The sequence below is a fragment of the Botrytis byssoidea genome (assembly GCF_014898295.1).
Source record: "Botrytis byssoidea strain MUCL 94 chromosome Unknown BBYS_013, whole genome shotgun sequence".
Classification (NCBI taxonomy): domain Eukaryota; kingdom Fungi; phylum Ascomycota; class Leotiomycetes; order Helotiales; family Sclerotiniaceae; genus Botrytis; species Botrytis byssoidea.
Window position 1 is genome coordinate 1 of NW_024065854.1, and position 13,616 is coordinate 13,616.

Genomic DNA, 13,616 nt, shown 5'->3' on the forward strand with positions numbered 1-13,616 from the left:
CGCACATTCGCACAAGCTCGCACTGAAGTCGGGCGCCGTTCCTACATCTCTCCTCAACTCATTGACTGGTAAGGTAATTGCCATGCCCTTCTCTAAACGCAGCACTCGTACGCGTGTCTCTACCGAATCTGCGGTCACCACAATGGGTGGACATCCTATGTTTCTTGGTTCTGGTGACATCCAATTAGGTGTCAATGAATCATTATACGATACCTCAGTCGTCATTTCGAGTATGACTGCAGGTATTGTAGCTAGAGTGGGACCTCATTCAGATGTTGCTGGTCTGGCAAAGTGGTCGAGTGTACCAGTCATCAATGCTTTGTCTGACGAGTACCACCCCTTACAAACTATCGCTGATTACCTCACAATCCACGAAGCATTCCCCTCGCAACCTTCTAGAAGCTCGTCACAAATTACACCAACTTTGGGCTTGGAGGGAATGAAGATAGCTTGGATTGGAGACTCAAATAATGTTCTCTTCGACCTTGCAATTGGAGCAATGAAACTGGGAATCAACATTTCTGTTTCATCTCCAGAGGGCTACAAAATCCCCGAATATATGCGCAAGATTATCCAATCTGCCGCAACTACAACAGATACTCCAGGAACACTCACGGAGGTCTCCGTGCCAGAGGAAGCTATTAAAAATGCAGATGTGTTGGTGACTGATACATGGATATCTATGGGTCAAGAAGAGGAGTCAGCAAAGAGATTGAAGGCATTTGCAGGTTATCAAATCACAGAGGAAATGGCAAAACGAGGTGGGGCTAAGGAAGGATGGAAATTCATGCATTGTCTACCCAGACATCAAGATGAAGTCAATGATGCAGTATTTTACGGCCCCAGAAGCTTAGTCTTCCCAGAGGCGGAAAACAGAGTTTATTCTGCTATTAGTAAGTCTGCACGTCACCTTTGCTTTATGAATTCCGTACTAATCAAACATAGCTGCTTTGGAAGCATTCGTAGTGAATAAGGGTAAAATCTTATGAAAGCATTTGAGTTAGCATATATACCAAGGCGCTATCTGGAGTACAAAATCAATGGTTAATTTAGGAATCACAGAGTCATATTATGATCCACGGCTCTTGTTTGAAAGTAACATTTTGATCTCATAATTATGTTACCCGCGCTCAATTTTCCCAAAAATCCAACACCCAAATAAAGCACAAGATCCACCAGTCGAGAATGAACTTGGCCATCCTGGGGACTACATTCTTACCAGTGACAATCTCCATAATTGCTACCACACAAGTTCCAGTCAATTAAGTAAATTCCATCACTGTTCACCAAATAGGACTTTGCATCCAGCAAGTGCTCCGCTCCTACTAATTTATTTTCCAATCCCTCATTCCCCACCTCCACCAAATAATCAGTAATTTCTCCCTCCGAGCACAGCACATATATGGGCATTTATTTCATGCATTGGGTCCCTTTTCGGTCGCAGCCACCCCACTACTAACCCAAGATGATCACTACAGAAGATGTGACTATTAGATACGCTGCGATGATCGAAGTTGATTATAAACTTCAGAGTTGCGTCGAGGTAATGCCGGTGCGTACGAAGAAACTAGTGTTTATGTTACTATCTTTGATGGGTATGTTTCAAGTCGGTAGTTTCCGATATAGATGGTGTTGCAAGTAGTTGTAAGGGCCCGTGATATGAACACTTCTTCTAGAACAATACCTTGGGTTGCCTGCTTCTCAATTGACCCAATATAATTGTTTCATAACAGGTGTGAGTCCCTAAAGACTTCACTATCAATGGCTCGCAATCCTTGCAAGACCCTCCCGACATTCATTTCCACATATTTCATTAATTCCAAGCCCCGGATGGCTCTAGGACTGTTGTCGTCACTCGATTCATCGGAAAATCCATCGTCAAAATTATCGTACACCCCAGGATGGTAGCGGCATATGAAATCAACCACTTCCCCTAGGAGTGTGGTAGACCGTCCCGCCATCTCCCGTCTCCATCTGTGAGCCACTTTTTGATAGCTTCGATGGGCTTCTGCATCGTCTTCCATAGTCTCCTCGATTCCCACGAGCTCGGCTACATTGAAGTACCCTTCCACGCTCACCTCCCTCTTTAGAAGTTCACTCAAGGAGCGATATCCCGCCTCCTTGTAGTCGATATCATATTGCAAATTCCACGCCGTCTCAATAAAGAAGCTCAGCTCACGGCCAACCCAGACTCACGGCGCGCGGCAATTTCCACATGTAATGTCGGGCTGTCCATCCTGGAAGTTTGTCTCGTCCCAGGTCCAAATGCACTCCTTATGGAAATTCTTCCCACACTGGCCTCTACACCACGCGATGGAATCATTATCTATGAGGTTTTCGAGGCAGATGGAACAGGTTTCCTGTTCCTCGACTGACTTTTGTGTACAAAATTTATCGGTTGATACTGGGCCCATCCAATTAATCTCATCTCCCATCATGCATCTGAGCTCGGCCTCCAAGAAGGTAGTTTGGTGACGAAGTGGCGCTGGTAGATTCAGGAACTGTGTGAGGATCTACATTCAAGACCGTCAGTCATCACTCATCCTTGATATTTTAGTGAATAAAAAGACCTACAAAAACGATGTGAACGCAGAGCATATCTTCTATGCCTTCATAACAATTGCACTCTGGCTTCTTTTTTATGATGACCATGTACACATTACCGCTGGTACCGAGAACAGCGAGCTGTCTCGAGAACTTAACGTCATCTTTGTGCTCTGGAGAATGCCATTTGTTAAGACAATGTAGCTCCTGCGTTCGAGCATTCTCAAGTAAATTTCGGAAGCTGGTGGTAGGCTCCGGTAGAAAAGGTCCAAGGCGTTTCTCTTCTACCAACACAATTCTGTCGCCAATGTAAGCCTGAGACATGGTGGCCGTACGTTCTCCCTCATCGCTGGAATCATCAAATGCGAGGTCAACAAATGTGGGCTTTGCATTGGGCCGAGTATTTCGGACAGATGGTGCTTGGACAACTGGCAGCAACCTTGGGGCTGGTGGCAACGCCGCAGCATCTTCTTCGTCGCTCGAATCTTCCAACGTGAGGTCAATGTATGGTGTATCTCTACGCGTCGAAGCAATTTGATCAGATGGTGCTTCAATTGTTAGAAGCATTCTTGAGATTGGTGATGAAGCAGTCTCCAAGACCTGATGTTCGACGACTGAGTTAGAGAGTAGGAGGAAAAGAAACTTATATAAGAAACTATGGGAGTCATGGTTGAGGAAGTCATCAATACACAGTCCAGCCGGTGCTAGCGTATATAAATGAGTTCTGGTACGGCTAAATATGGATGGAATATGGAAGATTTGATTGAAAGGTGAACATATATCAGAAGAGATGGCCATAGAGACGCACATTTAGCTGTCTCTTCTGTTGATGAATCCTATTGATAACTTCAAGATATCCTTTCTTGTATTCTAAGAATTGAATGCCAGTTCAAAATTAGACCTAAGAATTGCATAGTCTTTCCTCGTCGTTCAAATTGCAGGTAATTCAATCTATAGTTCTCCAATAGTATCACTTATGATTACCAACTCCCACTTTATACGACCATGCTAAATTGAATTCAATTCAAATATATCGCAGAGTAATCAAATTTGACAGTGGCGATTTCGAACTTGACCTGTCCACGATGGTAAGATCAAAGTAATGATAGCTAATTCTTTGTATATTTTTGGAATTGCTTCTCAATAATCATGAAAAGATGAATCTCATCTTTGAAACCTGCAAAGAATATTTCATTATACATATTGCTAATGAGATGATAAATTATCCTGAATCTTCCATAAATCTGGTCTGAATGATTTCTCCTCAAGTGAAGTTGTTGAGACAATCGGAGCCAGCACGATGTTCAACTGCAGCCTGTGAATACTTTGACCGATGTCTGACTATCAAGAATCCCAAAGGAGTTCAAATTATAACCAGAAAAAGAATCTCTCACTGGCATTTTCAAATACTGTTTTCCAGGTGTGTGCGATGCTTTCCAGATATTGAATCTGAGATATTGTTCGCGTCTTGCCAGGAAGAGCCATTCCAACGAGCGATGAGAACCAAAATTAGAAATGAATAGAAAGCTTTTCTCCCAGCCTCCAGCCTCCAGCCAGTTATTAGTTTAGTAAGATACTGATATCTCGTCAATATTTTACAGTGTTCAAAGGTGATGTTGCATTTCAGGTGTCGAATGGCATTGTCGAGATTTATCATCACAAGATCCCATTTAACATAAAGAATTATAGATCTGATACTAAAAATACTTACATATGGAACGGCAAGCTCGATTCTGATTTCATCTTTAATCTAACATCCGATAATATATACTTTTGACTAATATCGATTATTTTGTTCAGCTAACCTCATCATCGCTGGTAGGCTTAGAATTAGTCTAAAACCTATGGTGGCCATACCCAGAAAATAAGAAGCTCCCCAGAATAATTTATTTCTGGTCAAAATGGTGATACGAATCATTACAACGAAACATCATCTCCTTTTCGAAGCGAAGCCCTCCTTTCCTCTCACACCCCACCCGAAGTTTTCCCGAGAAGGGCGCACGAGATGCCCTCCACATCTATCAATATGCACCGTCTCAATATCAAACCCCACTTTTCCCCTCTTCATAAACCACATCACCATCCCCGATTCCAATCTCAACCGTCGATTATCTTCTCTCTCAAATGTCCTTCTTGCGCTTAAGATTTGTACCTGGCAAATTATATCCTAAACAACTTACGTCTTATACTACCCGTCCATACCCAGTAGTAAATATCAGGAAGATGTCTTCAGCAGCAGCACCAGCGGAGAAATTTGAGTGGTTGGTTGTGTTACCTGATAATGAGGGGGCGTTGGAGAGAAGAGTTAGTGTTAGACCGTGAGTTTTTCTAGGGTTGATACCGGAATTCGTGTGAGAGATCCGTACGAGGTGCTTTGTTTTGAGGGGCTTTGCACGAGAAAGTGGTGATGTGAGCTTGAGATGTATAGGAGCTAAGGAATTGATAGTAAGCATTTTGAAGGTCTAAAGACCGGTCTTGAGTCTGGGTTCTGGAAGATGGGCGGTAAGTTTCACCGCTTTCTCTTTACCTACGTCGTTCCTGAGAATGTTCCGCTGATAAATTCCATCAGGCGCCTTTCTCTCCGAGCCCCCCACCGGAGACTCTCCTTTGAAGTTCCAAGGAAGTTGCATGATCGCTCTTGCCAGCAGCAAGGAGGAAGTCATTGAAGTATTGAAGAAGGATATTTATGCCGAAAATGATGTTTGGGATTTCAGCAAGGTATGCTTTCTATCACTATCGCAAACTTTTGTGATCACGGGTTAAGAAGTGATGGGCATGGGGTTGATTACTGATGTGTGGGCAGATCCAAATCTATCCCTTCAAGTGTGCATTCAGGAAGGAAATGTAGAAAGTTAAGGTTGATTTAGTTGGGCAAACCACTTTGAGGTTTTTGATCGAGCGCGATATCAATATTTGAGCTTTCTCCAGTATTCAAAACAGCTAAGACAACAGAAGAATGTGTTAATAGTCTAGCAAATGAATCAAACAATCATCAAATTTGCTTCATGCCCTCTAGTAAAGGGACTGTGTGGGCAGCACTCTTGAATGTTCCGGACCATATTTTGCTTCTTTTTGGATAAGCACGATGATTGCGACTAAAAAGTCGGACGACTGACAAAAGATCATAACGTGGAACCAGTGTCCAGAACGAAGAAAGCAATGACAATAAATGAGGGCTAGTAGGGATATTAGGGTTGCCAAGGAAATTTTGAGACAACACAAAATGGAAGAAAATTAGTCGCAATGGGCGTCAGTGACATGGGTAGATTGACGACTTGTGATATGACGAAATGGATCTGGAAGAAGTGAATGATGTGCAGGATATGGGTGGTAGTAGAAACAACGTGGAGTGCGGACACGTTAGTAGTAATTAGCGAAGGCTCATAGACGAAAGATTGCAGGACACCACGAGGCGACATTGTGGATTGCTGGTGTAGTGTACTCATGCAGAAGACTTGTAGAAAATTCTGTTGAAATCCTTGAATTGGATTCTTCAATCTGTGTCTCCAAAGTACTCGTCTTGAAAGCCCCCAATGAGGCTCGTTTGATATCATTCTTCGACATCTCAGTCCACCTTCATCATACACAATCACGGCGTGTTCATGCACTCGGCAGTATAGATGGAACCAGGTTTTTCATCTTTCGGAAGAATTCATGAATGCTTGCTTATTTATGGAAGCTACCCTACCAGCCCAATATTGCACCGAGGGAATATAAACCGTGGCCATGCATTTGAAAGTACGGAGAGAAAAGGTGAGATAGATATTTAATCGAAGAGACCGAAACCCATATCCTCGTCTGACTCCTCCTTGGCTGTTAAAATAGTTAGTATATGAGATCTCCAAAATGCGCGCGGCTGTAAGGATTATCGTACCCTCTTCTTTCTCTTCTTTCTTCTCCTCAGCTGGGGCGGAGGCGTCACCGCTGGCAGCGGCACCAGCAGCAGCTGGAGCGGCTCCACCACCGGATCCGACGTTCAACAAAAGGTCCTTAACATCCTTTCCCTCGAGAGCCTATTAATTCCAACAATCAGCACTGCCCATAGTTGCTCATTCCTCAACTCAGTTGTGTGAATTTCAATCGCATACCTTGGCGAACAATGAGGTCCAGATTGGCTCAACATCTTCAATACCGGCGGCCTTGATGAGGGTTTGCAATTTGTCGGCCTATTAATATCTAGTCAGCCACTTATCCACCCAATCGAGCATTCTCGTTTCTCAATCTCGAGAATGTAGGAATTCGTACAGTGATATCGACACCGTCATCGGCGAGGATCAACGCGGCGTAAGAGCTGGCGAGTTCTGCGTTAGACATTTTGAATATCTAGAATTGATAAATTAGCAAGAGGCGCCGTAAATGAGAATGCGACTGCGTATATGCGACATACCGACAGATGGTTGTTTTGTCGGTAGGTTGATGTTCTTGAAGTCGTCGATGGAAAGGATTAAAAGTTTATGGTGGGAGAGTTTTGGGAAATTCGAAAGTGTGCGTGACTAATATCTTGTCAGGGTTTAATTGGGCAGCAAGCGATAATTTACGGGGAGCCACTTTAACCAATAAGATACACATGCAACTTATTATTATCTAATCATCTTCTGTCTTTCATTTTTCCCATTTCTCACATCTCCAACATAAAAATACACAATACATACTAGGTAGGTAGGTAGGTAGGTGGGTATTCAATACTTGAATAAACACTCTTCCATCAATCATTACTATGATGTCTCAATACTGGCTTACCTTCGTCGTCGCTTGCCAAGGTACTGTGATATGGTGATTATACGAAGTACAGAGAATCAGAACAACTCTCCACGGTAGGTGTATGTAAGGTACACATGATATGCGATTTGACCATATTGCTATCGCTGGTTTCACAAGCAAAAAATCGGTATCAGAATTGGTTCACCGTAAATGCAAGGCTGAGATTCTCTTTGTGGGACTTGCCCCGCCTTCCAAACCATCCAATAAGGGAAATATTATGACATAGCCAGTAGCTCTTTACTAAGAAACAGCCTATTGGGATCAACACTATTCCATTGATTTCTAACTTATTGATTCAACAATAGCGAATGTTAGTAACAAGCTCAAACTATATCATCAGTACTTCAATCATCTGCAATTTTCAAGAATACGAATCAAACGATTAAAGTCTTCCAACAAGATACAAGCAAGTTATCAAAATCCAGACCTCAACTCAACCAACAACATTCATCATGACTGATACCCCATCTCATCCGCTACCCCTTGATCCTCGCGAGCAGCCTATATTGGAAGCGCTCACTTCAATACGGGACGAATTGACTCTTCTAAAGCAAGATAGAACGACGTATATCAAGGCTGCAGATGTGCTTGTCCTGCAAGGCAAAGTAGTTGAACAAGTTAAACTTCTGAATGAGATAAGAGCCGATAAGCCCGATGAGCAAAACCGAGGTTAGTAGTGAGAGGTAGAAGGTTGCCATACAATGCAATTACTGATCGAGAATCTTCCAGTGGATCGCGTGTTGGATGGATGTTTCCAACTGCTCTCTCTATTCTTCATGACCATTGGCAAAACCAACGAAGCACCCGCAGCCTATTCCCTCACATCCACGATCAAGCGACTACTCGATCACCTTACCGAGGTCGATCTGTATTGCGAGAAGGACTTAGCACACGTTGCGCAGACCCTTGAAAGGCTAGGAGGCATAGTGAAGAATGCTAAGCCGTCTTACTCCCCTTTCCTTCTCACTCTTCTCAGCAACAGAATCGATGTCTGCCAGCGATCATTGAAGAACTTGAGCAAGCGACTAGAGCGAATCGGTGCAGACTTGTTACCCATTCACGAAAAGATAATATCGATATTGAGATCAATATCATTGGCAAATACTAGGGCTAAGGTGAGATAATTGTTATAATGGAACCCCTCTTCGGCCTAAGTGAGAAATTATTTGAGCGCTATGCTGATTATGATCTTGGAATTAGTTTTCGACAACAGAGGTGACGAAGCTGCAAAATCAAATAAAAGAGATTGATTCTCAAAGAGTTGATGGAAAGTTTGTAACAGCCTCTGGGGAAACACCCCCGGGAAATGATGAAGTGTGTGAATATCTAGAAAGGTGTTTGAAGTGGGCGGAAGTTGTGTTGGAAAGGTTTGTTATGAGATATATTGTCGACCTACAGTTCGCTGACGATCAATCAGGAAGGGACAATTCCCAGAAGCCTTTCAAGGGCCATATTCTATTCTAGTTGAGATTCGAAACAAACTTGAGAAGCTATCTTTGACTCAAGCCTGGTCATTGAGGGAAACCGATCTGTACGACTTCCAGCGACAATTGGACAGAATCGACGAGAGCAGAGTAGACGGTAATTTCGTTGATGCTGAAGGAAAATTTGCCGAATTATACGTCCAGCGGGTACGTTCATTATACTTCTTTTTTGATACATAAACTAATTGAATTAGACTTTACTTTACTTAATTCGACGTAGCTATGCTTATATTTATTTTCTCATGGTGTCCTCCGAACCAGTTTCTGAAGCGCTTCTTCCGGTCTATAACCAACTTCAAACTCTGAGACGATGTCTCATTGAAGTCAAGAATTCCGGCGGAGTCAGTTCTCCAAGAGAATTGTATCCTTACAGCATGAAGGTAGGATATCCTCCAACATTCTTTTGTGTCTTGACTATGCTGATATATTATTCTAGTTGAATTCAATCGACAACATGCGTGTAGACGGCAAATTCATGGTCGGACCTGATATTCCTGAAGGCCAAGGCAGCGTCACTGATCTCCTTGCAGAATGCTTTGAGCTTAGCTATGACCTGCGAGTGGCTGCGGAAACCGAAAGTGATGCGTAATAAAACAAAGATCGCTTTATTATTTTCTGGGAGTCTGGTGGTATGCGCAGTGATTTTGACAGGCCTTGAGGCTGAGGGCGTTCCGGGCTATTATTTGGGGTAAACTTCATCAATATTCTTAGGTATGGTGAAGTCTTTGTACGATATCTGGATCAAATACAAGGTACAGGTGCAATACCAGGGAACTTATGGGGGACCATCAGTGTACGGAAAGTCACTTATGTGCAAATATGACAAGGCGTACAATGGAGGAGATTTGATTTCATACTGATGGCTATGCCAAAGTGAATTGGAGCGAATTGTAATTGACACTTTGTAACATACGGGGTGGCTATAGGGGCTGTCGCGTCTTGAATGCCACTCGGGTCCTTTCGCTACGACCCTTTCTTTTCTCCCCAGCCATCGCAACGAAACAGTACCCATTTCTGATCTCTGTTAACCACGTGATCCACCAACCCCAAAACTTGTTTGCCGCAGAGAATTCTTTTATTTTTATCGGTTTGAATCATGGATATAAGGTACCATTTCTCCCATTTCTGAGAAGTACAGTAAATCTTTCGATCTGTGTCGTAACCGACACCAGTATAAGTGGGCCAAAAAGTGATAGTGGGCTTATAATAGTCATCTGTGGCTAGCCTCGAGAGGTTCAATATGAAGTTTCATATCGCTTCCCGTTACTTTCCAGCTCTATTAGAACCACCTGGCACAACAATTTTGCATAGCAGCACTACAAGGCCTGAAATCAAGCATGCCTTCTACTAATGCTTTTTCCACGAAGTCCGCAATTTGTGTAACTCCGTATACTTATACCACAAGTTACAGCTCTCCGAGAATCGAAACCCATCTACAGAACCTCATCTAGCTCTCATAACACTAACATCCTCAATCGCTCCATCTCCACTACTTTTTGCCCCTCCTTGTCCTTGTCCCTCCCCAACCATCTTCTCAATGATTTTGGCTTTTGCCACCGCCCTCTTATACCTATCATCGAAATCACCGACTGCCTCTTCCGAATTCTCTGTCGAGAAACTTTCTGCTTCCGCCAATGCATGAAATACTTTCACATGTTTTGCCAATCTTTCATTTTTGGCCAGTTCGGACAATTTGAGATCATGTGGTTTCTCTCCTTCTTTTGTCTGACTCTCCTGCTCGAGCTCTGGGCTTGAGATTGTGGAGATTTTGGACTTTTGAAAAGAAGGGGTTCGGTTGGCCCATACGATAGATTTCCCGTGTAGCCGACCCATTTCGACGTATTTTTCAAACCCTTTCTCAAGTCCGAAAGTTCGCCCTTCTATGCGACCGGCGGTTATACCTTCCGAGAGCCCTTGGTTGTAGCCGGTGGAATAAAATTCTTCCTCGAGGTTGAGGATATCTTCAAAAGGATCGGTAGTGACCATTTTTGGTATGTGATGTGATTGGATGCACTCTTGAGCAAAAAATTATGGAAGCAGACGTTTGAAAATCGTATATCAAAACCTGCAATATATTACTTCGACTAGTATTTTGGCTAGAACGAAACTTTTCCTTCTGATTGAGTTATGCGTTCTTGAATATTTTGAGCACCTAGACTAATTCCTGGTGAATTTGCTTGTTAATCGTGAGGTGAAAGAAAATGCGTTTTTGCGGATTTTCCATAGAAAGGTTGGATTACATAAACAAGGACCCCGCCAAAGCCTGACTCACCCTCACACGAGTAACATTAATAAAATCCACAGCGGGGTTCTTTCTCTTGAGGTTTCCTTCCCAACACAACAATCAAAATGACGACTCCAAACATTATCCTTCCCGAGAAGGGCAAGAACAACATCTTAATTACCAGTGCCTTACCATATGTGAACAATGTTCCTCATCTTGGAAACATTGTTGGTAGTGTGCTGAGCGCCGACGTATTCTCCCGTTATAGCAAGCTGAGAGATCGCCCAACCCTCTATATCTGTGGTACCGACGAGTATGGTACTGCTACGGAAGTCAAGGCTTTAGAAACAAAGCAGACTCCTAAGGAGCTCTGTGATGAATTCCACAAAAAACATAAGGATGTTTACGACTGGTTTGAGATTGGGTTTGATTACTTCGGAAGGACGACTACGGAACAGCAAACGATCATTGCACAAGATATTTTCATGAAATTACATAAGAACGGGTACTTGGAGGAGCGCACAACTACACAGCCCTACTGCGAAAAGCATCAATCTTTCCTTGCGGATCGTTTTGTTGAAGGTACTTGCCCTAAGTGTCAATACGATGATGCACGAGGTGATCAATGCGATAAATGCGGTAGTCTCCTTGACGCTTTGGAGCTTATCAATCCTGTTTGCAAGGTCGATGGTGCTACTCCAATTCCACGCGAGACGAAGCATATCTTTTTACTTCTCGACAAAGCCCAACCCGCGATCGAGGAATGGTTTAACAAATCAAGTGAGGAAGGAGGATGGCCCAAGAACGGCATCAGTATCACGAATTCATGGCTCAAGCAAGGATTGCAAGGACGAAGTATTACTCGAGACTTGAAATGGGGAACACCAATTCCTTTGCCAGGTTATGAGAACAAGGTTCTTTACGTTTGGTTTGATGCTTGTATTGGATATCCATCGATCACTGCAAATTACACGAAGGATTGGGAGCTTTGGTGGCGCGATCCAGAGAACGTTAAGCTTTACCAATTCATGGGGAAGGATAACGTTCCATTCCACACTGTTATTTTCCCCGGATCTCAACTGGGAACTGGAGATAAATGGACAAAACTTAACCATCTCTCCACAACTGAATACCTGAACTACGAGAACGGCAAGTTCTCCAAATCCAGAGGTGTAGGTGTTTTTGGTGACACTGCAAAGGATACTGGCGTTCCACCATCCGTTTGGAGATATTACCTATTGTCGAATCGACCTGAGACTGCAGATTCACAATTTGAGTGGGCAAACTTCATTCAATTGAATAATTCCGTCTTGCTAAACAACTTGGGTAACTTTGTCAACAGAGTTGTTAAATTTGTCAATGCAAAGATGGATGGAGTTATTCCAGAATTCTCTCCAGAGTACAAGGACGAGAAGTTCGATGCCCCTGCTTTCATCGAGGAGATCAATGCTCAGTTGAAAGACTACAACAATGACATGGAAGCTGTAAAGATTCGCGTCGGTTTAGATCAAGTCATGAAGATCTCTACCAGCGGAAACAACCTTCTTCAATATCGCCTAGATAACGCCAACCTTGCCGAACACCCAGAGAGAACTCACACCGTCATCGGACTCGCTCTCAATCTCGCTTACCTCATCGCATCCATCACATCACCTTTCATGCCCTCAACATCCGAGTCCATCGTTTCTCAACTCTCCGCCCCACTCGTCTCCATCCCCGATAAATGGAACCCAGCTGTTCTCAAGAGCGGTCACAAAATCGGCAAACCAGCATATCTCTTCACACGTATTGATGAGAAGAAGGCCGACGAATGGAGAAAGCAATATGGAGGAACACAAGCTTCTAGATTAGCGGAGGAAGAAGCCCAAGCAAAGAAGAAGGCGGATAAGGCGAGAGATAAGGAGAGAAAGAAGGCAAAGAAGGAAGCGGAGAGAGCCGCTAAAGCCGCTGGAGGCGCTGAGAAGAAGGAGCTAGCTGCTGGTGTTGAGACTGAAATTCCTTTGAGAGGACAGGCTGCAGAAGAGCAAGCTCCTCCTCCTGCAGCTGCACCATAAAGAATGACAAATAGATGTTTATGGAAAGAAATGTGAAGTTATATTTAGCGAGCGATTCGGTGATGGGATGTGCAGAAAAAGGTGTGAAGTTTTTGCAGAATAGAGAAGAGAAAAGGAAGACTCCTATCCTAAACTTATGATATTTGGTAGCGAAGTAAGGTTTACAAATCCGGTTTTGCTTGCTAGAGAGCAGAGAATAGCATTGGTTCACAACAACCAATTGGGGAGAAAACGATGAAAGAATGAATGGAATAAAAAAGAGATTATAAATATTGTGTACGGACTTATTTTACGAAAGCACCATGAGCAAATGTGAAACATCTTAGATTGGATTGAAAGGTGATTTTATCATTATCATACGACTCCCATCATCGTGCGGGCATCATTAACTAACTTAAGAAGAAAAGATCCTTTCCTCCATAGAAGCCCCATACCAAAACTATGCATCCGTATCCGCCATAAAAAAAAACAAGTGACTATCTCTCGCGTCATGCGTTTGAAGCCATATCATCATTACCCATTAACTACATCACAATTTGATATTTTGCA

The 13,616-nt window shown here is 43.2% G+C and overlaps 7 protein-coding genes across 7 annotated transcripts; 4 read left to right on the plus strand and 3 right to left on the minus strand.

Moving 5' to 3' along the window:
- Positions 1–82: 82 nt before the first annotated feature.
- EAE97_006787 (uncharacterized protein) lies at positions 83–1,353 on the plus strand (the record flags this gene model as incomplete). The annotated part of the gene is made up of 2 exons (XM_038877300.1): positions 83–893; positions 946–1,353. 2 exons carry the CDS (start codon positions 83–85, stop codon positions 987–989), a joined length of 855 nt encoding a protein of 284 aa, XP_038731490.1. The 3' UTR covers positions 990–1,353.
- Positions 1,354–1,724: 371 nt separating this feature from the next.
- Positions 1,725–3,342, minus strand: EAE97_006788 (uncharacterized protein; the record flags this gene model as incomplete). Its single annotated transcript, XM_038877301.1, has 3 exons — positions 1,725–2,169; positions 2,197–2,501; positions 2,575–3,342. The coding sequence occupies 3 exons, from the start codon at positions 3,340–3,342 to the stop codon at positions 1,725–1,727; spliced, it is 1,518 nt and encodes a 505-aa protein (XP_038731491.1).
- Positions 3,343–4,668: 1,326 nt separating this feature from the next.
- On the plus strand, positions 4,669–5,392 carry EAE97_006789 (uncharacterized protein; the record flags this gene model as incomplete). The annotated part of the gene is made up of 4 exons (XM_038877302.1): positions 4,669–4,862; positions 4,991–5,046; positions 5,114–5,262; positions 5,348–5,392. The coding sequence occupies 4 exons, from the start codon at positions 4,669–4,671 to the stop codon at positions 5,390–5,392; spliced, it is 444 nt and encodes a 147-aa protein (XP_038731492.1).
- Positions 5,393–6,310: 918 nt separating this feature from the next.
- On the minus strand, positions 6,311–7,177 carry EAE97_006790 (uncharacterized protein; the record flags this gene model as incomplete). The annotated part of the gene is made up of 6 exons (XM_038877303.1): positions 6,311–6,357; positions 6,419–6,557; positions 6,633–6,710; positions 6,790–6,867; positions 6,932–6,965; positions 7,167–7,177. 6 exons carry the CDS (start codon positions 7,175–7,177, stop codon positions 6,311–6,313), a joined length of 387 nt encoding a protein of 128 aa, XP_038731493.1.
- A 309-nt stretch (positions 7,178–7,486) lies between these two features.
- EAE97_006791 (uncharacterized protein) lies at positions 7,487–9,674 on the plus strand. Its single transcript, XM_038877304.1, has 6 exons — positions 7,487–7,974; positions 8,035–8,420; positions 8,506–8,672; positions 8,723–8,936; positions 8,984–9,169; positions 9,226–9,674. Exons 1-6 carry the CDS (start codon positions 7,758–7,760, stop codon positions 9,376–9,378), a joined length of 1,323 nt encoding a protein of 440 aa, XP_038731494.1. The 5' UTR covers positions 7,487–7,757; the 3' UTR covers positions 9,379–9,674.
- A 558-nt stretch (positions 9,675–10,232) lies between these two features.
- On the minus strand, positions 10,233–10,775 carry EAE97_006792 (uncharacterized protein; the record flags this gene model as incomplete). The annotated part of the gene is made up of 1 exon (XM_038877305.1): positions 10,233–10,775. One exon carries the CDS (start codon positions 10,773–10,775, stop codon positions 10,233–10,235), a length of 543 nt encoding a protein of 180 aa, XP_038731495.1.
- A 363-nt stretch (positions 10,776–11,138) lies between these two features.
- On the plus strand, positions 11,139–13,067 carry EAE97_006793 (uncharacterized protein; the record flags this gene model as incomplete). Its single annotated transcript, XM_038877306.1, has 1 exon — positions 11,139–13,067. The coding sequence occupies one exon, from the start codon at positions 11,139–11,141 to the stop codon at positions 13,065–13,067; it is 1,929 nt and encodes a 642-aa protein (XP_038731496.1).
- Positions 13,068–13,616: the final 549 nt, after the last annotated feature.